At 33.1% G+C, this 23,503-nt stretch overlaps 1 protein-coding gene across 4 annotated transcripts in view; it reads right to left on the reverse strand.

Moving 5' to 3' along the window:
* Positions 1–23,503, reverse strand: part of LOC149776202 (integrin alpha-4-like) — a 34,263-nt gene that overhangs the window by 3,845 nt on the left and 6,915 nt on the right. For 3 of the 4 annotated variants that reach the window (XM_089942534.1, XM_089942532.1, XM_089942530.1), the window contains 18 exons: positions 21,587–21,796; positions 20,985–21,033; positions 20,506–20,589; positions 19,776–19,861; positions 16,410–16,466; positions 15,201–15,341; positions 14,053–14,161; positions 13,235–13,420; positions 12,369–12,551; positions 11,673–11,818; positions 11,109–11,249; positions 10,447–10,678; positions 4,644–4,917; positions 3,579–3,765; positions 2,575–2,685; positions 1,176–1,292; positions 622–702; positions 206–325 (listed from right to left, as the gene is read on the reverse strand). In XM_089942534.1, coding sequence (XP_089798660.1) covers positions 206–325; positions 622–702; positions 1,176–1,292; positions 2,575–2,685; positions 3,579–3,765; positions 4,644–4,917; positions 10,447–10,678; positions 11,109–11,249; positions 11,673–11,818; positions 12,369–12,551; positions 13,235–13,420; positions 14,053–14,161; positions 15,201–15,341; positions 16,410–16,466; positions 19,776–19,861; positions 20,506–20,589; positions 20,985–21,033; positions 21,587–21,796 — 2,514 coding nt within the window. The remainder of the gene's footprint in view (positions 1–205; positions 326–621; positions 703–1,175; positions 1,293–2,574; positions 2,686–3,578; positions 3,766–4,643; positions 4,918–10,446; positions 10,679–11,108; positions 11,250–11,672; positions 11,819–12,368; positions 12,552–13,234; positions 13,421–14,052; positions 14,162–15,200; positions 15,342–16,409; positions 16,467–19,775; positions 19,862–20,505; positions 20,590–20,984; positions 21,034–21,586; positions 21,797–23,503) is intronic. The other variant, XM_089942533.1, reaches the window with a different exon arrangement.

The following is a 23,503-nucleotide window of genomic DNA, read 5'->3' on the forward strand; positions in this document are numbered from 1 at the left end:
ATCGTTGGACTTCTGAAATTTCGTTCGAGAATAAAATTTCGATTCACGGGATTTTAGTTTTCATTTTCCGCAATATGCACAGTGTTATTATTAACATTTCACAATACTGTCTCTCTATTACGTTACAAGACTGATTTTAATAGTGGAATAAGTTCAGAAGCGTTCAACAATCATGATAGAATAGAACACACAACCTATAACATACCTTGTACAACAATAAGGAGATAAGAGCCAGGATTACGCCAGCACAAAGGGCAGCCGTTGCAAAAATCCAGGGGAGTAAATGAGTTCCATTTCTTCGCAGGGGAAATGCTATGCTTTTGACCTGCAAATGTATTAGTAATTCCATATGTTTCTAGTCAGAAAACATTTTCGTCAATGAAATTCATAATATTCATCATAAAAGGATCACTAGCAAATATAAAAATGTATAAAAGTCCCCGCTATCCATGCTAGTCATAACCTATTTAATACATGCTTTTGACTTAATGTAGAAAAAATGCAATAAAAAGAACTTTTAACAGTGAAACCAGGAAGAATAACGAAGCATAAAAAAGATTCACTTATATTATTTCTGAAAAAAAAATTCAATATAACTTAAACTAGGTAAAGAATATATACCTCATATATGCGTCTCCTATTCGCCATTGGGGCCGTTACAGCTATATGAGAAACAAGCTCCAATGGTCGCCAAGTCTTCATCTGCAAATTTTAAACAAAATTTGTGACGTAATTCAAAGACATAAAACTTTTTAAAGCATCTTTTCTACAACTTCTAAGATCCCAACGTTTATTGACAAGAGACGTTGTGTTCAATTAATATTCCTGCAGGACCTTCGAGACTACTTGATAAAATGCAAGACTGAACTCGACTTGTCTTTAACCAAAGTCTCCTATGAGATAGTCAAATATATTCTAAACATTTATATTCTTACACCTTCAACAGTATTAGCACCGTGCACTGAATGCCATAGACCGCACACTGGGCAATTTTGCGAGGCAATATTTTTCTCTTCTTTTGCAGCTCAAATGAAAATGAATAAATTAACATTTAAAAATATAATGGATATGTAAATAATAATACATATCTCTTTTTTGTAGTACTAACGACCAAGCTTTATATAGCATCAAAGCCGCCGTGTATACAGGAAATGACGGAGAACATAGACTATTACCTTAGAGTTTGTCATGATATCTTTAATATCAAGTTTCAGTGAGACATAACACGTATCTGATACCCGTAATATCCCCATATGGCACACGTACTCATATTCATAGCTGGAATTACAGTTCTGAAAATAAAACACATTACATACAGTAGTTTTGATTCTAGAATAAGTAGCAAATAAGACAGAACATGTTTATAAAAATGGCACGCAAAGTAAACAGTCATCAAGAACAAGGCAACAGTTAATTTCGGTCTTTCACCCCTGACAAATATCGTACGGACAAAAGATTATTGTAACTTGCTCTACTTCATGTGAGGTAACGTCAACATGGAACAAATTTTAAAGATTATTCGCATCATATATATTAGTCAGTCCTTCGAACAATTTATTTAAACATAGATGTCGATGTCCTTTCTGTATTCCAGAGTCACTGAGAACGCAAAGATATATCCATGGTTGCCTGCTTCATCATGAATTGTTATACGGACTGAAGCAGAGAAATATGAATGAACTTAGAATATCATTCGGGTCTACCAGAAAATAAATTTTAATTCTAACCAGTGAAGGCATCGTAATGGTTTGTTTTATAAACCTATATTTTTTTTACTCAAGAAAGAGTCAGAATATCGCCATATATCAAAGTAATAAAAAAGATACTCTTGTTTTCTCTGTCCGTTTCACCATCCTCTGAACAGAGGTTGAAACTACTCGTTTCTTGGTTACAACTAACCAAGCATGTCATGATATCACTTGATATGCAAACAGAAATGTGTCACATTCTCTATAACGAATCCGTATAATCAAGTTAGTCCAAATCAGAGCCTCCCTCACCGCTTGCAGAGTAGTCTTGGTGAGAAACTTCCAGACACATTCAGCCGTTAAATATTCCATGATGCAAAACTTTATGCCAGACCAATATATAGCCATATATGAGTCTGCTGCCCCATTGTGTCCAAGAATTCGTGTTACTAGCAGTGATCGTAGTGAAAATTGGGTGACTATTGTTTCAAACGCTTCATTCGTAAACTGCGAGATTTATCCACATATCAACTGATCAATAAGTAATTTGGTTCATGGTTTAGGATAAAGTTTATATCTAAAAAGTTAAAATGTTAAGCAAATTATGTTGTTTCTCAGCCAAGAATAGTGATTTTTATTAAATTATCTGAATATTAATAGGCATGTAACACAAAATATCATTATCATAGTAATTCAATCTTGATTGCTAGTTCACGTCTTAATCTCAAAATTTGAAAACTCGGCTCATGACTCGACCTTTTGTGTCACGTGATGATCTTCATTTTCTGAGAGTATATGTGTGTATGTGTGTGTGTGTGTGTGTGTGTGTGTCAAGCTAAGAAACGTTTACATTGTAAATTTGTTTACTCCATTAAGGACAACGTACGATAGAAAAGCCCATCCTGTTGCTATCTCCAAACCCTTCAGTCCTTGTATTGTTCACATGTCTTGAGATGCACTCAGACGCAGAAATTCCATCATTATTAAAGTGTTCGACCTGTGAAAGAATGTGACAGCTTATATATATATATATATATATATATATATATATATATATATATATATATATATATATATATATATATGTATGTTGAGAGAGAGAGAGAGAGTCCGTGAGAAATGACACTGTAATAGTTAATTAGGAGATGACGTTCCTCCTAATATTCTGAGGTTATTTATTTCCCATGCGTTATAAGAAGTTTCATTATTACTGCATTAAATTAAAACTGTAAATAAATTGCCTATATAGCAATCTTTGAAGACGGAGTGATTGATGGTACATTTTTTTTAATCTGTAAAACTAATTTAGGTAAACGTCCTTAAGAAATAGAACCATTTTACTTCTTTGAAAAGAAACATAGTAATTACACAGAATTGTTTCAGAAAGGTTTACAAATTAATAGAATGCTGAAGATAAAAGTCGAAATTAAATTCCGTATTAATAGGTTTTTTTTTAACCGATCGTAATTTTACTTTTCTCCGAAAGTTTCTCATTTTATATGATTGTGTTTATAATTCTCTCTCAAATAGCGATATTTTTGGGTTATAGAGTTTGTGAAATGGATTGAAAAACACCCTAAAACAATTATGTTCTAAACAAAGAAGGTTGTCTTACTCTGAAAAGAGTTTGAGAGTTTTACAAACTATCTGAATAAGTAAAATCTTTATTCAGATCTAAACACCAAATTATCCAGATAGTTTCAATGTCCAGCCAGCAAATAAGATTATAATACAAGCATCTTTACTAGACGACAGCTAAAGTCAAACTACTGGCCTTTAACGTTTTACGCCCTTTGAGTGCTACATTGGGTAATTGGACGATATAATTGTGCTATTATAAGTTCTATTCCCAATATTTGTGTCAGTAAATCAAATAAAATTTAATTTTACCTGTGCAGTTTGGTTTCTACAGAAGGCTGAACAAAATATGGCGCCCTTCGGTAAACATACACTGACAAATGCTTCCTGCAACAAGTTTGACCCCATGTTTGTGAAAGAGTAGATATGTTCTATATTAGACACTTTGCCAGTGAAGTTTCTATCATAATCAAAAAAAATCTGCTCTGGTTTCGATACACTGTAAAAAAAATTATATAATAATAATAATAATAATAATAATAATAATAATAATAATAATGAGGATGAGGATGCTATAAATACCTCACTCTTTTTTATTGAAACCAAAGGGATTTTATTCCTTGACAAAATAGTCTACCAGAATTTGGTGTAAGTTTCTTTATATACATATTTCAAATGCGAGGAACAATTATAAAGGTTCGACAAAAAATTGTTACATAACCGGCGATACTAATTGTAAAGCCGTACGCTGTTTAGCTACAATTTATATTGTACCAGCAATTCAGATAAACAAAGAACATCTATTTTTAAAGCAAATATAACATATGACATTGACAGTTGTGAATGCTGCCGTTGATTTAAGTTTCCGCTAAAACGGATCGAGTTTCATACAATATATTTTAAGCTATGCCAGTGAATATACCTGCTCACAGTTAACATATCAATATATTCTATTGGTGTTTCTAACTATGCATGCTAGCAATCGTGACCTTGATCATTTTGAAAATAGGTAATGTGGACTAAAGAATGCATAAAACTTCAAAGGAATGGCAATTTATATTGGAAGTTAAAGTTTTATTGGATAAAATACAAAATGCATACGTAACTTGCAATAAACTTCGCTTAATCGTTGTTAATATATTTAATGTTTATGTTTTATGATAAAAGATTTGTAATTTGGTGACGGACATTTACACAGGAACTAATCCGTTTCGATTTCATCGCATTCTGTTGAATGTTTGTTCCGCTAAGAGAAATATTATTCCTCAAATTACAACTGCATTTAATAAAATATTGGCAGTATGCACTTAAAGAAAGCCAAGATCAATTTGATCATGATTTTAAACCCAAAACAAAAGGAAAAGATAAAAGACATACCCTTCAATTCTGAGATTTAAATCTCTGTTCACCAACAAAGGAACGTTTGTGGAATCAAAGACTTTGTGCCCGTTTAAGTTGCGCGCCCTGATACTAATAGTCATCTGATCATCATAGAGCATGTCCCCAAGGTCGGAGAGTATTGTATATGTTGCTTCTCCGTAGGTGGGAAGAGGATACGGCTTTCTTATCAAGCATTTAAACAGCTTTTTCTTCTGATCATCCGACTTGGCTTCTTCTGTACATCCAAGGTTTTTTATTCTGTCTTTGGCATCTTATGAAAAGACAATATATGGTCATTGTTGTTGGTTTACATACTTAGTAGGAATCGGAGTAACATTTAGATATGTGATCTTTTTTAAAATAACGAGAGAAATGATTCGAAAAAATAGATTTTTCTGATAAGTAATGAAGTATTCCCTGATGTTTACCGTTTACAAAATGAAAAAGCGCAATAATTCTTTATTCAACTGGAAGTGACCTCTCAGCAAACACGTAGAATACTCAGGCCACTAATTAGTATACTTATTTCTTCATATAAACGTGTATCTTAGCGAAAATAATTACTGTCATTAACAGAGGACTTTTCAGTAAGTAACGAATTTGTTTTTAAAGCTATAGGAAGACGTAGAAGTTATGAAGATCTGAAATTATACGAGTTGTATAGAATAAATCACATAGATGACCGACTGAGCTTCTGTCCAAATGTTTGAATGACGCAACACGTTGAACCAATACCGTTAGTTCAACATTCAATATTTAGATTGGATATTAGATTAGTGAGTGTGCCATGAGATGTCCGTACTGAGCAAATTAAAATTTAATAAGACTTCCGGTGAAGATTCCGTCTTAAATCGATATTTTAAATGTACAAGAGAAGTTTTCCATCTTGTTTTTGGAAACATTTTTTAAATGATTTCAAATACATTAGTCGTTCAAGAGACATGGACTACATGGTTGTTCAAACTGATATATACAAATAAAGGAGATAAACCAGATCCTGCAAATTACAAGTCTATTACACTACTGAGGCAAGGAATGTACTGATCTTCTTAACAAGTGTTTCGCTCTTCCTTAAAGAAAACAATTTACTATATGAGGCACAGGCAGGCTTTCTAAAGGATACTCCACATTTGATATTATTGTGTCTTATGCTTCTTAATGGAACTTTCAAATCAAAGACATAAAACACTGTTTTGCACTTTTGTGGACTTTTATCAGGCTTTGACAGTGTAGGAAGAGATGTTAACTGAAACAATTAATTAACACTGTCATAAATGAAAAACTACTCCAGGTGATAATGAACATGTATGTGGATTGAAGTCTTTTATCTTCAATAATGGAAAGAAATTAGAGCTAATTACAAGTTAAACATGGAGCTAGTGAAAGCGAATTTTTTTCTCCCGTATCATTTGTCCTGTATCTAAATAACATCGAAAATTACTTTGTGAGTTCAAAAATTGTACCTGTATTACAGCTGATTTACTGTAAGATGATTAGAACTACTTCTTTAACACTATGCAGACAATGCCGTTTTCTTTTTCAGAGGTATGAAAAATAATTTTGACATATTGTTTAATTACTGCAAAAATATATAAATTTATCATTAACGCAAGCAAAACGAAAGTTATTTTTGGGAAATATATAAATAAGCAAAATGTGAAAATCAAATTATGATTTTCTGAAATTGAAGTAGTCAGACGTTATAAATCTTTAGGCCTGATCCTAATGGCAAATTCGAAATATTTATGGGGAATTAAGAATCAAATTAGTCAAGCCAGGATAGCTATGTACCTTGCTAAGAAAAGAATGCTAACTTGTAATTTGCCTGTAGGCTGTCAGCTTAAAATGTTTGAGACGATAATAGTTCCAAGTTTTAAATCACCCCCACACCCCGTATATGATATATGATGAACCCCTTGACGATTACAAAGAAAAGGAGACTGGTTTCTTATTGGCTAAATCTCATTAATGGTAAACAAAAAAAAATATCTTACATCATGTATCTCAGGCTACTGCAGAATTAAAATAATGGTCTACGCAGAAGTAAATTGATAGCGAGCATTCATAACATCTTAATGGAAACTGTGTTTCGATTTCTTTTAGTTAGTCAAAATGTTGCCAGTAAGTTGATATAATGTTAAGGAAAGGCTTCGCGATCAGTTTATACAGACATGGGATTCGTCCATTCCTAACTCGACAAAAGCTGATATAACTTTTTAAATGAAATTAAAATTGTAGCATTATTCGTAAAATGACTGTAAAAATATAACGATAATATAATAAATGTTTTGAAAATATAATCATTGTTTACGTAAATAAAAAGGAAGCTGGGTAAACGTTGCCTAGATAGGAAAGAGTGCACAGACATTGCATGCAAAACTCTGAGGATGATAAATTTTATTACCTCTTTAGAAGTAGCTACCTCAGAGAAGAAAAAAGCAGCTACAACTCAAACACTTTTGTATCGGACCAAGTGTACCAAAGTTAAAAACATTATTAAGATCTGAGAGCTCGAGTTTTAAGAATTTTTTAATGCTTATTATTTTATTAATTTTTTGGTAACTTTTAATCATTTTTATTCAATTTATTGTTCTTTCCACTTTCATCTTAAAATCATCATTCTAAATTATCTAGTTTTTCGCAGATTAATTTGTGTTCCATATATTGTGATTTATTTTCTGTCTTTCCAATTAAGTTTGAGTACTGACTGTGATAATGCTGTCAATCTGAGGTAATTAGTTTTAAAATTAATATATCGTCCATGGTTGATGTACACGCATGCGAAATCGGATACTAATAGTTCACCTTATCTGTTGCGTATAGGACATGAATATAATAAAGATTTTGACATTCTTTTTGGAAAATCTGGTCAGTAAGCGAATTCTTTTCAAAACCAGAGAGTAATTTTGTGACCTGATTGCAATAAAGAATTTGTCATGCTCATCGTCAGTAGCAGATACCTTTCGTGAATAAATTAAATGGGCGTTGAATCTGTCTGTGAGGAAATGGACAGTAAAGACCTTTCGATTCATATTTCTCCGTGCTCTCTTTATTCTATACCTTCGATTATAGGTGAATCGTCATCAATTCATGAGAAAATCTATCTTCTTTAATTAAAAAGGAATACAGATACTTCTTTGAGCAGTTCTACTTTCAGTCAGTTTGGGGCTACCGATTGGCGATATTATGTTGTGACTGTTATTATGTTTTATAAACAGTCTGTATGAGAACTTATAATATATTGTCCCAAGACCAATGACGTCCATGACACTCTGTTATCTGTAACAAGCAAGAAATGTATTCTTGTTCAACGCCAGAATGAAAATGAATCATTAGTAATTAGCATCAGAGATGTAACTTTAATCACTGAATGCTTAAGAATACCTTTTTATTATTGTAGGAAAGAAAAACAATATGTGTATTTTATTTTAACTGGAAATATTCGGAAATATGTATTTGCATGGTCTTCGACTACATTTGTTTCTGAGTTATGTCCAAAGATTTGTTTTCTTCTCACAATTCATGTCTAGAAAATAAAGTCTTTTGCGGCGGAAAATTCTCCCATATTTACCTCTCCTTGGTCACCGCCTGTCACAGTATGCTTCCGTCATTAGGATGCTAAGTGAAAGTGCTAAGTATATGTGGGCATTATCTAAATTAGACCAAATGTAATGAAACGATGAACTCCGAACACTTCCGTAATCAATTATTAATTAGAATACGCTTTATCTTTGCAGAAAGCTTTTAGTATTTCCTCTCAAACACGACAGCAAATAGCTCCATCAGAATAGAAGAAAACAAAGGGTGACACACTTTAATCACGACACTAACTAAATTGCATTATCTCTTATCTGCAAAGTAGTCGTGTACAAAAATGTAGCAATCACAAAAATATCATTGTAATTTAGATCAAATATAGTAATTTATTTTTAAAAAGTTTCAAATTATTATTTAGTCATGAAATCTGAAATTATAATAAATATCGATCGAAAATTTAGACAAACCGTCATAACTATCGGACAATCACCTAATTGCAGTACACAATGTTTTCATTATTCAACAACGAGAAATACAAATTATGCGCATGCGCATTATTAATACCTTTAAACACCAGTGGACTAACAGTAGCAAGTACAAGTAAACCTCACGATCGAGCGAAACATAAAATACAATGTTAAACCCAATGTGTGCCTTTGACTTGGAGTCTTTATTTCCTGATTTCCAAAGAATTCAATGTAACAGTTTTTTCAATTGCTTCTTTCTAAATTGCGCAAATTCCTCAAATAATTTTCCTGTAATCAAACTAAGGACAAACATTCGCGACTTTTGATTTCATACTTAAATGGTTTTCATATTTCGTCTTCGCCTATTCAAACAGTATATGATTTTAAGCTGTAGCTTTATTTAATACCACATTCAACAGACAGGATCCAAAAACTAATACAGTAAAAGAATTAATTATTTAAGAAATTTGCCAGTTGCCATTTTACGAAAGTGACCTTTGTGACCATAACGTCTCTTGAATACAGTCCATTAACAGACTTGCACTTGGTAAATGGCTAACTGTTGAATTTGAGAAGTATCTGCCCAATGCCGATTCCCTATAATCAAACAACTAATCACTAAGCTCTATAAAAGCTATGAATAGAATCATAATTACAAATACCTTAGGTTTCTTACATTCATTTTATTCTATTCTTGGAAATTAAAAGTACACAAACCACAAAAAAAATATTTTGAAAAACATCTTTCAAATATGGTCTTATATTTGCTATTTGATATTTTTTGAAAGAAAATAAACAACACTTTTTCTTGATGTTTACATGTGAAATATGATCTTTACAAGCATTATATTGTTACTAAAATTGATTTATTTTAAATTTGAGAAAGAAGCCCAGAGATTGTTAGTGACAAGTGTTTGTAATTATCTGGATAACCTTTGTTCCCGTGCGCTTCACTTTCGTCCTAATAACACTTTGTTAGATATCAAATGGCATCATTTTTAATGAGAGGGCTTAAAACAAGGTTATTTTTATCGCAAAGATATTATGAGTAAATAGGTACCGCAGTTTATGTCTTGTAAGACTTCAGTTCAACTGTAAATTTTGCATGCACGGGACTAATGAACAAATCTGTATTTATTGATAGATTGATTAATGTATTAATTAATGTATTTGTTCAGTTCATTATTTGATTTATTCATTGTGTTTTAATTATATATTGACTTGTATACCTAATTAAATGATGCATTTAACAAAACAAAATAAAATAATTAGTGAACAATAAAATACGTTACGGAAAGTGAAGGTACAAAAAGTGTCTCATTATTGTCGCCATGATTGAAAATGCCAGTATTTTAATGAAACATTTAGTAACTTGATAACTGGATGCAATTAGTACATTATTTCAAAATGTGGAACTATTATACAAACAACCCAGGAAAGGAAAAAAATTTCAGTGAACTACTAACTTGGGTTTAAAAAAGAAATTAATCAGAAGAAATTATACTGGAAAAGGTCTAAGTTATAGCGACAATGAAACTTGAAGGAACCAAGTTTACAAAATATTGTTTGACAGCGGTGCGTTGTTAACTTAAATATTATTGCAAACAAATAGCATTAACAGTAACGGTGAACGAATAGCATTTGATGGTCTGGGTGTTGTGTGGTATCGTTAATGGAAGAAAGTCGTGCTATTCAAGTATTTTCCAACTTTTCAAAAACCATAACGGAAAGGCTATTGTTTAAATGAATTCATCCAAATTTACAACAGGAAATCAAATACAATAGTCGATCGTTACCTCTGTTATTCATTTCTTTCGCCAGCAAGCCAACAAACTTCGCTGTGTTTGGTTCTTGAATCTCCAGCACTATATCATAGGCGTTCTCGCCTTTGTTCTTCAATTTAATCTCCAGGGCCATTGGTTGACCAGTCATCATCTCCATTGTCCAGTTACTGTGAACTTGACTGACAGAAAGTATCAGATTTGGAGAACATAGGTTGTCCCTACCGCAGTCCTTGTCATACTGTATCTAAATATAAGAAATATGCAATCCGTGTTTATGTATTTGCCCTTCATATATACATACACACAAACACAGACAGATTAAAATCCTGTAAGTTGCATTACAGCGTGTTAGATTGTTATCAAACTTTGATCTGGCAGATAGTAGTATGGCATTATCTTTATTCATAACATTGTTTTCTTTACCAAAGAAAATAAACAGCAGGAACATTTTTTATAGGAACATTACCATTTCAACTGACATTATCTTACAAAATTTATTTATAAATGCATTAAATTAATTACAATTTGGTGGTCATGGAAGCGTCCCTGAATTAGTGTTCATAGACGGTTTTAAACCTTCTTAACTCTGACACATTGAAAACCCATATTCGTTCCACTTGCTTCATTAATAATATGAAATAGCTGGTAAAATATGCATAAGTGCATTCAGTTACCTTTCTTGACAATGTGTGTAGTGGACTATTGGGTCTGTGTCCATCAAACTGCTGAACCGTAGGGCAAGATCTGCAGAGTTTGTTGTTGAGTGTGGGCCTGTATGTTAATTGCAAAACCACATCTCTCCATATATCTGTATACTGCAATTAAACATGTACTCATTTGTTTCAGCTGAACACATTTTATTCCTATTCAAACTGTAATGTGCATGGAAAGATTCTCTAGCAAGACATACAATATGTGGACCAATGATTTACATTCAAATAAATCGCAGCTAATTTGTCTCTTGATTATCTGAGGCATCATGATAGCGCACGAATAACGAAAAAGATTTAGGTAATATTGTGCTTGGTAACAATTTTCAAAAAGTCAGAAAGAAAAAACTATGCAAATGATGTCTCTTTTAGATTACATTCAAACGATTCGGCAGAAAATACGAGATCTAGGTTATAAAATCAATCCATGGACATAACAGGTATTTCCAATTTTTCCACAAAAAGAGCTATTGATGAAAATGAAAAATAACTTTAAAGATACTTTTTAAAAAAAGGCTATATCTTTACCTTATTATTTACAGTGAGAGGGTTGTCGCATGTGCTGTGATAACAGGATGCCCACAGAGTTCTGTTTACTACAATATCTCCAGTCATAAAGGCTGATCTCTTAGGACTTGTTGGAATCTCGTCAATCTCCATGGTGTATTCCACTTCTACAAAAGTTTGCATTTAAAAGTTTTAAGATGGTCATGTTTTATATGTACTGTTGTAAGAACTTCGCACACAGAAAATACAAATCCTGAAGTATGTATGCACTTAGGTTAAACTTTGTTAATTAAAACAGAAATTATATATTCTGAGTGCTGATGTTGTCAGTCTACTGATTAAATGCTATCAGATGGAGACCGGGGGGTAAATTAGCCCCCAATTAGCCCCCAAATGGACAGCTTTTGAATCTGAAATTCTTCTATGAAGAATTCGATGTTATCATTATATCACCCTGTTCAAACTTTATAAAAACAAAGTACAATATATATATATATATATATATATATATATATATATATATATATATATATATATATATATATATATATATATATATATATTATAGCCAAACGTGACAAACTATTTGGATTATATAGAGGTAGATGGATTAGAAAGAGACAGAACCTTGTCATTAGTATCGTTTCAACCATAAACATGGAGAGCCGGCATTCTAGTCTTTAAAAAAAGTTTTCTTCCATGCAAAGCAATACTTACCAATTTTATGAAGCGAGGGTGACATGTTTTGAATTTGGATCGTGAAGCACACAATAACGTCTATGTGAGGATTAGCCTTTGAGATGGTCCCTGGATTGTGATAGACATGTGCACGTATGGACATGACAGACTTCGTTCTGACTATTACTGCATTATCTGATAAATATGCTCCTGAAGCGAACTCTGTGGAAATTTAAATTTCTGTAGTTTTATTTTAAAAGCAAACATAAATATTCCACACATTGAAATTGTATGCTAGATGATAACTAAAACCAGCACAAATTTGTCTCTGAAACTTACAATTATAAATTCTTTCATCATTATTTTCACTTTTTTCGGAACAAACAATTGTGTGACAAGCTTTGTCAACATCGCCAGATTAATTTAGCATGGCTTCGTTTCTTTCATAATCATGACGCTTCTTTAAAGACTTCGTCTCGTGATTTTACCGGCTGTCCTATATCATAGCCAGCACAGTCTTCAGTAATTAATAGAATAATCAAGGAAATACACGTTTCAAGTGTGCGTCCATAGATTAACAAAAAATTTAAACTTTCTTACAACTGTTTCGGTTCGACTCTTCAGCAAAGGTTGGAAATGCTTTTATGATTCCTTTTCCTAAATATGTTATTAAAATGAATAGAAGTCTAATTATACCTTGACAACTGTTAAATAAATTGGATATGATACTTCCTGTCTTCAGCATCGTACACTGTACGACTTGGGATACTGTACATTAAATAGGACGAGAATAAGGACAAAAATTGTCCGAGTCACAGTCCATGAAAACTTTAATCAGACTTATTTGTCACTGATATAAGAAGAAGAAATAGACCTATAAAACACATTTTTCAAGTGACCTTTACCTATTTGGTCCGTGTTCTCAATCTTTCTTGGGCGGGAAAAAGACGACCCAAAGCTTCGGAGTCCAACATCTATATCAGCTGCTTTTAATTTCTGGCCGAATCTTGGCCAGACACCATATATACAACCATTGTAAATATAGATCGCTCCTCGGTTTTCATTTTCAGTCGGAGCCCCAACTGCAATATCTAAGGAAAAGATATGCTATTTTGTTGTAATGGTGTATTGCATACGGTGATGCTACTTGCGTCATTGCTACTAAATTTCTACAAAAATGAACTGTATTTCGGAGTGATAAAACTGAGGCAAAGTCAAATAAAACAATGTAGAGATGGTAAATATAAATGACCATAGTAAAGTGTATAAAATCTGTTAAATTTTAGCCCTCAACATTAACCATTAATTTACACAGTGGTATCCTATTTTGAATATTAAAAGCAGTAAAGATGGGTCTTAAACTTTAATTCAGCCTGTTTATATATAACGTTTCTTTTTTATACGTATAATATGTAAATGATGCATGTAAGTGTGAAGAAAAATACAACTGTATGTCAATTAAGAAAATTCTTCATATATTGTTTCTTAACTTCGTCTAAACATGTTCTCTGATTACTACGAATCCATGTGTACTACTGAATCATTACATGCCAAGCATGAAATTGGCAATAAAACGTTAAACCTTTTCATCAAAAGTAGTGGAATATTTAATTTTTAAAATACAAAACAGTTCTAGGCATTATTTGTATCATCCTAAAAGGTTTGAATATGCTGGATAAAGCGGTTTACAGTATTTATACAACATCAATGACCAATTTATTACCGTTGAAGCCATCTCCATTGATATCTAAAAGACTGCTTATGGCGTGGCCCAGTCTGGAAAATGCTATACCATCACCAGCGAGCCAGTTTTGCTGCTTTTCAAACGAAAACTGAAATGTAAAAAGTGATATATTTCCCAGTACAGCTTGTAAATAAATATCCATTACATCTGCTTCTTAATAATGCATATTTTACCAAACTATTAAGCTGACGATGAAAATTTAGCGCGTGCATAATATTAAACAATAAGCTCATGTTTCCTGAACACATTGTGTTGCTAAAGCCATACGTTTCTATGATCGTGTTATGTGTGTATCTGAAAGGAAAGTTCATCTCAGCTGTTTCGTATCTCGTTCTTTGATCTGAGAACAATTGATGTCCATAACCATTTTCTTGTTTATTAATTTAGAGGCTAGCATGTTTGCAATGTGTAACGTTTTCAATCTAAATAGGTGCATACAGTATGAACCATTTATAAAGTGTAACTATCGAAAACTAAAACAAAAACCTGAGGTCATTTCTTTACCTTTGATCAAAATATCATAACCTCTTCAGAAATCTTTATGTGTCATTTTTATATTAATTATTTAAAACTTTTATCTTTTAAAGTAAGACTTTTGAATTGAAATTAGTAATTGATTCAATTTAAAGCGCCGGATATTTAAAAAAGAGGTAAAACGTGACTATTATCTCTAAGTGTATAATTCTATAATTGTCATGCTACAGAAAAAGTTCCATTTCCAGAAGAGTTCTTACATACCAGACAAATATCTCTAAGTGTATAATTCTATAATTGTTACGTTACTAACAAAGTTCTTACATACCAGACAATAATCTCTAAGTGTATAGTTCTATAATTGTTAAGTTACAGAAAAAAGTTCCATTTCCAGAAGTACTTTTACATACCAGACAATTATCTCTAAGTGTATCTTTCTATAAGTGTCATGCTACAGACAAAGTTCCATTTCCAGAAGAGTTCTTTCATACCAGACAATTATCTCTAAGTGTATAATCCAATAATTGTCATGTTACAGAAAAAGTTCCATTTCCAGAAGAGTTCTTACATAACAGACAATTATCTCTAAGTGTATAATCCAATAATTGTCATGCTACAGAAAAAGTTCCATTTCCAGAAGAGTTCTTACATACCAGACCTCTATTTAGAAACACATCTACTCGTCCTTGCTCTGTCGCAGTATCAGAGAAGAAGGGCGATCCTACAATAATGTCATCTAAATGATCATTATTCACGTCCACTATGCATATGGCTGCCCCGAAGTATCCACCGAACTGAAGAATAATTTTTAATATGGAACATATGCTTAGTTTGTGCATGCCAAGTACAATGCCAGCGAAAAGTCAAATACAGAAAACCTAAAAAGAACGAACAAGAGTAATCGAAGCCGTGGTCGTTAGAATTGAATCCCTTCGATAAGGGTATTCATAATTTATTTGATTATAAAAATATGGATAAACACTTTATTTTATACTCATGTGTGAAAAATAGAGACTTAATGACGAAATAGTTTTCTATTTTTATTCCCATATTTTCACATGTGAAAAGTATATTCTTATATTTAAACATGTGACAAATATATCCTTCATTATGTGTGTCTAGAAATTTTTTACATGCACTCACAAAAAAGATTACCTTGTGAGGTATAACAAATAAATAGAAACTGCCTTACGTTTCAGACATGGAAGTTAATCTTTGATAATGAAATTAGACGAAGTTATTTCCCCTTACCTACTTGACAATATCGACAAAACACCCGTTGTGGTGCAATACTGAATCGGACTCTCTTTGTCGTCGTCAGATAGGGTCAAATAGTTTACAAAATGACAACAATGTCAGTTAATGTGGCATATTATATTAACCCAATCCTACCACTATATTTAGTCACGTATATTTGTAGGTTCCGGTTATGAAAGTATGGGGAAGTTAATACTCGATATATTTCATTATTTTGGTACCAAAATCTATATATTTTAACTTGTGGATTCGCCACTCATTAAAATATGAGTTGGGTACCACACCATGAAATATATCCAGTATTAGCGTATGTTTTATTTTATTTATTTGATTATTAGAATATGGTTATTCATACTTTATTTGATTGCAAGACGTTTTTTAGACCAGCGTTTTGTTAAATGGTAATTATTATCTACTGTTATGCATATATAAGTCCATCTTTGAAACCATTGTGCAACAATATTTTCATAAAATGAAAGATATAGAATTGAAACTTGCAATGAATTATGGGGCAACATAAATAACATGGTTGAGATAAGAACAACTGTGTACGTGGCAAAAAAATATTTCTTATCAGAGCGACTAATATATCGTTTTAAACTCACCTGGTCTCCGAAAAGACTTGCTATTGTTTGAAATCCATCTATATTAAACACCAGCACCTTTGGAAAGAAAATATGACTTTATCCAGAAATGTGTTAAATGTCTTATCATTAAGACATCTGGGAACTTTGTGAATTACCTTAATGAGTCTTTCCATAGAATTACCTTGGTCAAGGGCTGAGGTATACATTCGGTGCTTTTTTAAACAATTTTCTAAAATTTAAATTTAGATAAATAACATGAGCAATTAAAAATGTTATTCCACGGCTTGAATGTATAATAGCTATTAAGAGAAAATTTCGAGATTCGTATTATATAGCAAAAATGGGGTTAAAACTATATCACTATGTACACAATCACACGCAAATATTCTAATAAAATTTCGTATTGCAAACTGATTCATAACACATAAGCAATCACAAAATTAAAAACCGAAATAAAATATATTGCAACGTATAAAATACTGAAAACTATAAAAAGACTTAGAACATATAAGGAGCAATAAGAAGAAAAGCGCGATAACGGAAAACTCGATGAATAAAAAACGTACAGCACTGGAAAGCTTGACAGACAAAATACGAAAAACACAATAAACAAAGGAAAGGAATGACATAGGAAGGCTCAGTGATATATAGCATAATATGGCACTGTAAAGCTTGGTTGGTGAAACAAAATGCACAGAATTGGAAAGCTCGTTGGATACATAAACCAGTGGATGCAATTCTCAGTTGACGCGAAATATTGGTGCTCCATTTGAAAGCTTGGTGGTAGAGAGCAAGGTTGTGCATGAGAAAGTTCGGTGGATGCAATAAAGGTACGGTATTAGAAAGTTCGATGGGCAAAAGATGGGCACGGCAGGGGGAATTTCGTGGAAGAAAGCAAAGTACGACATTGAATGAAATGTAATCACGACAAAGACAATTCAGTTACAAAACAAACACATGCATTGGGAAGCTCGCCGTGCAAAAGACGGGTACAGCAAAGGAATGTTTTGTGGATGAAAGCAACGTAGCATGGAAAGCCCTGCGCACTAAAGAAAGGCACGGCATTAAAACACTTGGTGGACGAATAAAAGGTCGCGATGGAATATGATGCTCAGCTAATGAAACGAAAGTACAGCTTTTGAAAGCTCGTCAAGGAATGAAACGTGCAGCACAGGAAAGTTCCGTGGATGAAACCATGGTACGTACATATAAAAGCTTGGAAATGAAAGCAAGTTAGGACAGTGGAAATCTAGGTACAGAAAGGAAGACAAAGCATGCGAAAGCTTGATGAACGAAGGAAAACTATGGAAATGGAATTGAAATTGGACAAAGGAATGATACGACCTAGGAAACTTCGATGGATGAAAGTAAGAAACGAAATTGGAAAGCTGAGTGAATGAAGGCAACATATTGCATTCCAAAGCTCATTTGATGAAAATAAATACGAAGTCCTAGAAGTAACTCAGTGGTAGAGGAGGCCACAAAAGTTAATTAAAAATACTAACTTTCTGAGCTGCATTTGGCCAATCAACACACACACACACACACACACACACACACACACATGGGCGCTTTCGACTCTTTAATTAGTCTTTTTTAAAGGCAAATACAAAACATAGACAAGACAAACAAATAAAATAGAAAACGATTATGTCCTAACACTAACCTCTTAATGATGAGCGCCAAGCGAGGCAGCTGTTAGTACCATTTTTATAAGTCTTTGGTATGACTCGCCCGGGGATTGAACCCACAATCTCTCGCATCCGAGGTGGATGCTCTAACAACTATGCCACTATAAGGTCTTTATCGATGATATAGAAATGAAGTGGCTACATGGAAGAGAAAGTCTGGATGATTTCATATCAAAGGCAAACAACTTCCATCCCTCAATAAAATTCAATGCTGAAGTCTCCAATTCAAACCACGTTTTCCTGGACACAACAACCAGACTGATAGAAAACAAACTCCATACAGACATCTACTCGAAACCAACCGACAAACAACAGTATCTCCTCCCAAGCAGATTTCATCCTAAACACTTCATTAGGAACCTCCCATATAGACAGGAACTGAGGATACGCAGAATTTGCTCCGACCATCAAACATTCCTAAATAGGTCTGAAGAGCTATCTAAACACTTAATTTACGGAGGCTATGACAACGAAATGTTTACGGAGGCAATCCAAAGAGCTAAACAAACAAACCGCAATGACCTACTAAAATATGGAAAGAAGGAAAACGTTGATAGGATACCATTTATCCTGATCTACCATCTAGACAACTCCAAAGTAGGTAAAATCATCGGGAGACACTGGCCCATCGTGGAATCGTCGAACGCACTAAAGTTAATCCTCCCTAACAAACCTGTAGTAGTCTACAGGAGACCAAAAACCTCAAGGACATCCTAGTCAGGGCGAAGCTAACGCCAAGACCCTAGTTAAGCTGGCCCCTGTGACGATAAAAGGTGCAAAACCTGTCAACATATGATCGAGACCAGGACATTTTCTAGCACAGTAACTAGAGAAAAATGTAACATACATGGTACAAACAAAACGTGCAAAACAGAGAAGCAATTTATCTCATCACATGTAAGATATGTAGCCTTCAGTATGTCGCAGAAACTGAAAAGCTACACAAAAGGATCATCCTTCATAGATCTGATTGGATGACAAAGAAGCTGAACAGAAGTCCGCTCTCTACTACTATACCCCCCTGACCACACTTTCAGTGGTATAACACTTATTGCAATTGCTCAAAACCCCATCTGGAGTTCCCAAACCAGGAAAGAAAAAGAATCTTACTGGATACGCCGCATTAGAACGTTGAAACCAAGCGGTTTAAACCAAGAAGACTAGAAAAAGAAAGATTAATAGCCTATAATGACTACTATAACAATGAAATATCCGGGATATAATTTGCGTTTATATAAATTTACATACAATAACAGATGTCGTTATGTCTCGTCAATTTCTAGGTCAATAAAACTATTTTCCAGTATCAGCAACAAGTTGAAATAAACTAGTTGAAACATAATAAAGTTAAAGGTTTAATTCCTGTAGAAACAACCATATAAAATTTTGCAAACATAACCCTTTTTCTGTTCTATTTGTTTGTCTAGTCTATAGTTTGTATTTGCCTTTGAAAAAGACTCATTAAAGAGTCGAAAGGCCCAGGCTTGTTAGATACTAGTTTCGCTCTGTTCGTTGTCAGTTTATTGCATATATATATATATATATATATATATATATATATATATATATATATATATATATATATATATATATATATATGTCCAATTTCCTCACTGGGACATATTCCACACGTTCTTACATCTAATTTAATATATTACTGATAACTCCTCAGCTATACCGAGGCTTTACTTACCGCTCCGAACATGTTGGCTCTAGGGGCTCCAACAACGACATATTCTTCGCTTGAACGCAATAAGCACCCAACCGCCACAGAATAGCCTGCAAACAATTACATTCCATGTTACTCTCTTTTGAAGCATTGGTTATTTAGAAGTGTTTTAGTCTTATATATCGCTGCCTTTTTATATGAAACTCACAACTGGTTGAGACTCTATTGCAATGATGCAACGCGAACAATTTTCCCTTCCGGTAATCCTTATAAAGTAGATATTTCGACATTTTTGTAATTTGAAAATAACGATCTTTCCGGAATGGAATGCAGCTTATTTCTTGCAAAACTGATACTAATTTATAGATATTATGTGGTTCAAACCCAGTATGCATCATTAGATCCTATAAATTTGTCACAAGATATAATTTCTCGGTTAGGTCATATATATATATATATATATATATATATATATATATATATATATATATATATATATATATATATATATATCCTCTGAAGAAAGCATATCTAAGCTCACGTAAAAAGAAACCATCATCTTCACGCTTATTTGGCACATTCATCAATTCATTTAAATTGTTAGCTTGATGTATGTGTTTTTCAATGTAGGTCAACTACGCACAAGTCCGGCGATGTGTTGTTACGATTAATGTAATTTGCTGTGTCATTAGTAATAATAGTAGTAAGAGGATGAAGAGTAGTGGTAGCATTGTGGGAGAAATGGGAACAGTACCTAACAACCAATTGTCCTCCATGTTGGTTTCTGGCTGCACAACGAAACGCTGCTCTTGGCCGCTCGGTTGAACAACAAATCCACCTGTAACTCGAATACCCAAGATATAGACCTTGTAAAATTTTCAGATTTTTCGCATCGGTTATTAAAAATAAGATGTCGAAATTACATATGACATGCAGATGAAGGACTTACAATGCCAAGCTAAATTTATATTGTTATTGTTGTGTTAACCATCTTAAATTTACATCATCTAACAAATAGAATAATTTAGACCAATTACTAATTAGAACTTGAGGCAAAATGGCTTTGGTCCTTCTTGCGTAAAGCAAAAGAAGTAATATAGTTTGCGGATTAAAATACTATTTCTGTAAGGTAAAATGATTTTGTATTCTTTTTAACAAACAAACCAATAGTTAGTATTCAAAATATATTAAAAGAACATTTACGGAATATTTAAAGGTAATTAGGAGTCTTACCGTGCCAATTATTGATGCCTGGAGCTCCCAGAACTTTAAAGTCCCCACGCTAAAATGAATGTAAAATTCTAAATCTTGCATTAACAAGTTCTGAATATTTTAAGAACGAATTATGGAAACACGTGGATTGTTTGAATTTTTCCTGACCATGGGATTGAAAAAAACATTATTCAGCTATATCTGTCAGGTAAAACTGAAAATTACCAAAGCAACCAACAATGCTGACTAAAGAAAAATATTCAAAAGATAAGACAAGTTCCTTCTAGGCTTTGCCTCTAATGTTTTTATGCATTTATAAAAGATACTACAAAAGAATTGTATAGCTTATTTGCAAAGAAAATAAAATCATGTAATATGCTATATTTCATTAAGTTCCTCTTTAAACATTTTAAGGGCAACTTACAAACGATCACTCAATAAGTTCTTTGCCAGTTTTATTATTATAATATACAGCCAACATCACATAACTGTATTTTACAGGACTTTATTTCAGGTTGTATTTACATATTTTACTGTGTGTCAGATATGGAAAGATTAATGATACGTTTTGATTTTTAGAGATTTGTTGGACAGAATCAAACGTGAGGAATCAAACATTTTACCTTTGAGAACTGAGCAGACTGGCCAACAGAAGAAAAAGCCCAGACGGGATATCCTTTATCTTCATGAAAAAGCTGTCGAGTATTGACCAAAGGGGGAATAATATTCGCTCTCTGATGGAGATCCGAGTGGAGTTTGTAACATATTCCATGAGAATAGGTAAAGTTAAGTTCTGATACAAATTTGGCATCCTTCCAGCGATGTGCACACACCTTTACCACAGGAGAAAACAAAACGTTAGTTTCATATGACGTATAATCAACAATTATATGCGAGCATAGATATATTTTTATTATGCCCGCAATAAGTTCACAGGAAGTGAGTGATAAACCTAAAGCAAGAAGTTATTGCCATACTTTAGTTGAATGAACTAATAAGTCACCAGATTTTCTCACCCTTTATTTCCATTCGCTCCAATCTTTGTTCTTTTCGTTATCAAAAGTTTTGATCAACATGACAGACAAAACGTATTCAACATTCTTAAGTTGAAGCCAAAGTTTTAATGCAAAATAGTTTGATTGCACTTAGTTATGACCGAACTATCACTGAGCTGTGCCTTCTAAATGAAATGGTGTCACAAGTGTTGCTGTTTATATCAATAAATATCATTACTGTAAGACCATAGTAGCTCTGCTTATAGCCTTCTATAATTTAATCAACGGCTCTATTCGGTTTGAATCATACATCTTTGCTATCGACATCATCTGCAAATTAAACTACATCGAAACTTTTCAAATAAATTGCCTAAGGCTTGTCTGACATCTGGATCGCTTATAATTGTGTCATACAGAAGCGTTCTAAAAATATTTCTATCAAGCATTGCTACTTAATCAAATTACGTTGTTCCTTCTGTTCTTTTATTTTCATTCGCAGTCCTCAGACTTTACTCGGACCTCATTGAGGATTATCTAAAACTCTAATATTGTATTTTAGTCTAAGATTCCAGCTGAATGTTCTGTGAAAAGAATCATTGTTACTGATCACTCAAAAAAGCAGATTAAAAAAAAATTAAAATGTTTAGTGAAACTCATCTTCGCTAGCCATGGTTCTGATATGTTGACCCTATGTACAACTTGGCGGATCGAGCAGATACTTTAGTGCTTTGTCCAAGCGACATCTATTGGATTTCATGAATTACCTTCCTTAGTATGTAATGCCAACTAACCAATAGCATGTAATAGCGGTGCATTGTACATCGACCGAAAATGTTGGATACAACTGACTTCAAAAGAACACTTTGTAATTTTAACATCAAAAGTATGACTACGTACCAGAAAGAAGCCATTGCTAGCGTATTTGAGTCAAAGGTATTTGTACAAACACTGACCGACAGTGGAAAATTACTTATTTATCAGTCCATTCAAGTTGTATGCTCCCATTGTCTCGATCATGTAGTAACAGTGTTCAAATTTGAACAACTTAATTTTGATTGAACGCGGTTGATTCACGCCGCATCCAATAAAATTCACAGACCCGAAGCACAGTAATATCTGCTCGATCCGTCTAAGTTTTGATAGGATTAACATATCGGAACTTTGGCTAGCGAAGATGAGTGAAACTGGGACCAGGTACATTATTTGTTAACGCGTCTAGCTCGTGTTGGATTTCATTTAGGTCTTGTAAACGAAGACGGCACGAAAAATATATTCATAGTACAGTGCAATTATTATTTCAAACATGTTTACGTATACTTTAAGTGATAAAATGACAGAACCAAGCATTGGAAATCACATTATTTGTGGCACATATCATCTTTCAATCTCATTATAATGATAAATGAGCAGAGAATTCGCTAATGTGCAATTTTCAAGGCCAGTATGTCTCTGTGAACAACCATCGTACACCTAAAATCAACGCCGGCCCTTAGGACCGTTTGCTTTGTTTCAAAAGTAGAGCGTGCACGGGCCCGGTCCTAGGAT

Source organism: Sinohyriopsis cumingii, chromosome 18 (genome assembly GCF_028554795.1).
Source record: "Sinohyriopsis cumingii isolate HCF-2022 chromosome 18, ASM2855479v2, whole genome shotgun sequence".
NCBI classification, from domain to species: domain Eukaryota; kingdom Metazoa; phylum Mollusca; class Bivalvia; order Unionida; family Unionidae; genus Sinohyriopsis; species Sinohyriopsis cumingii.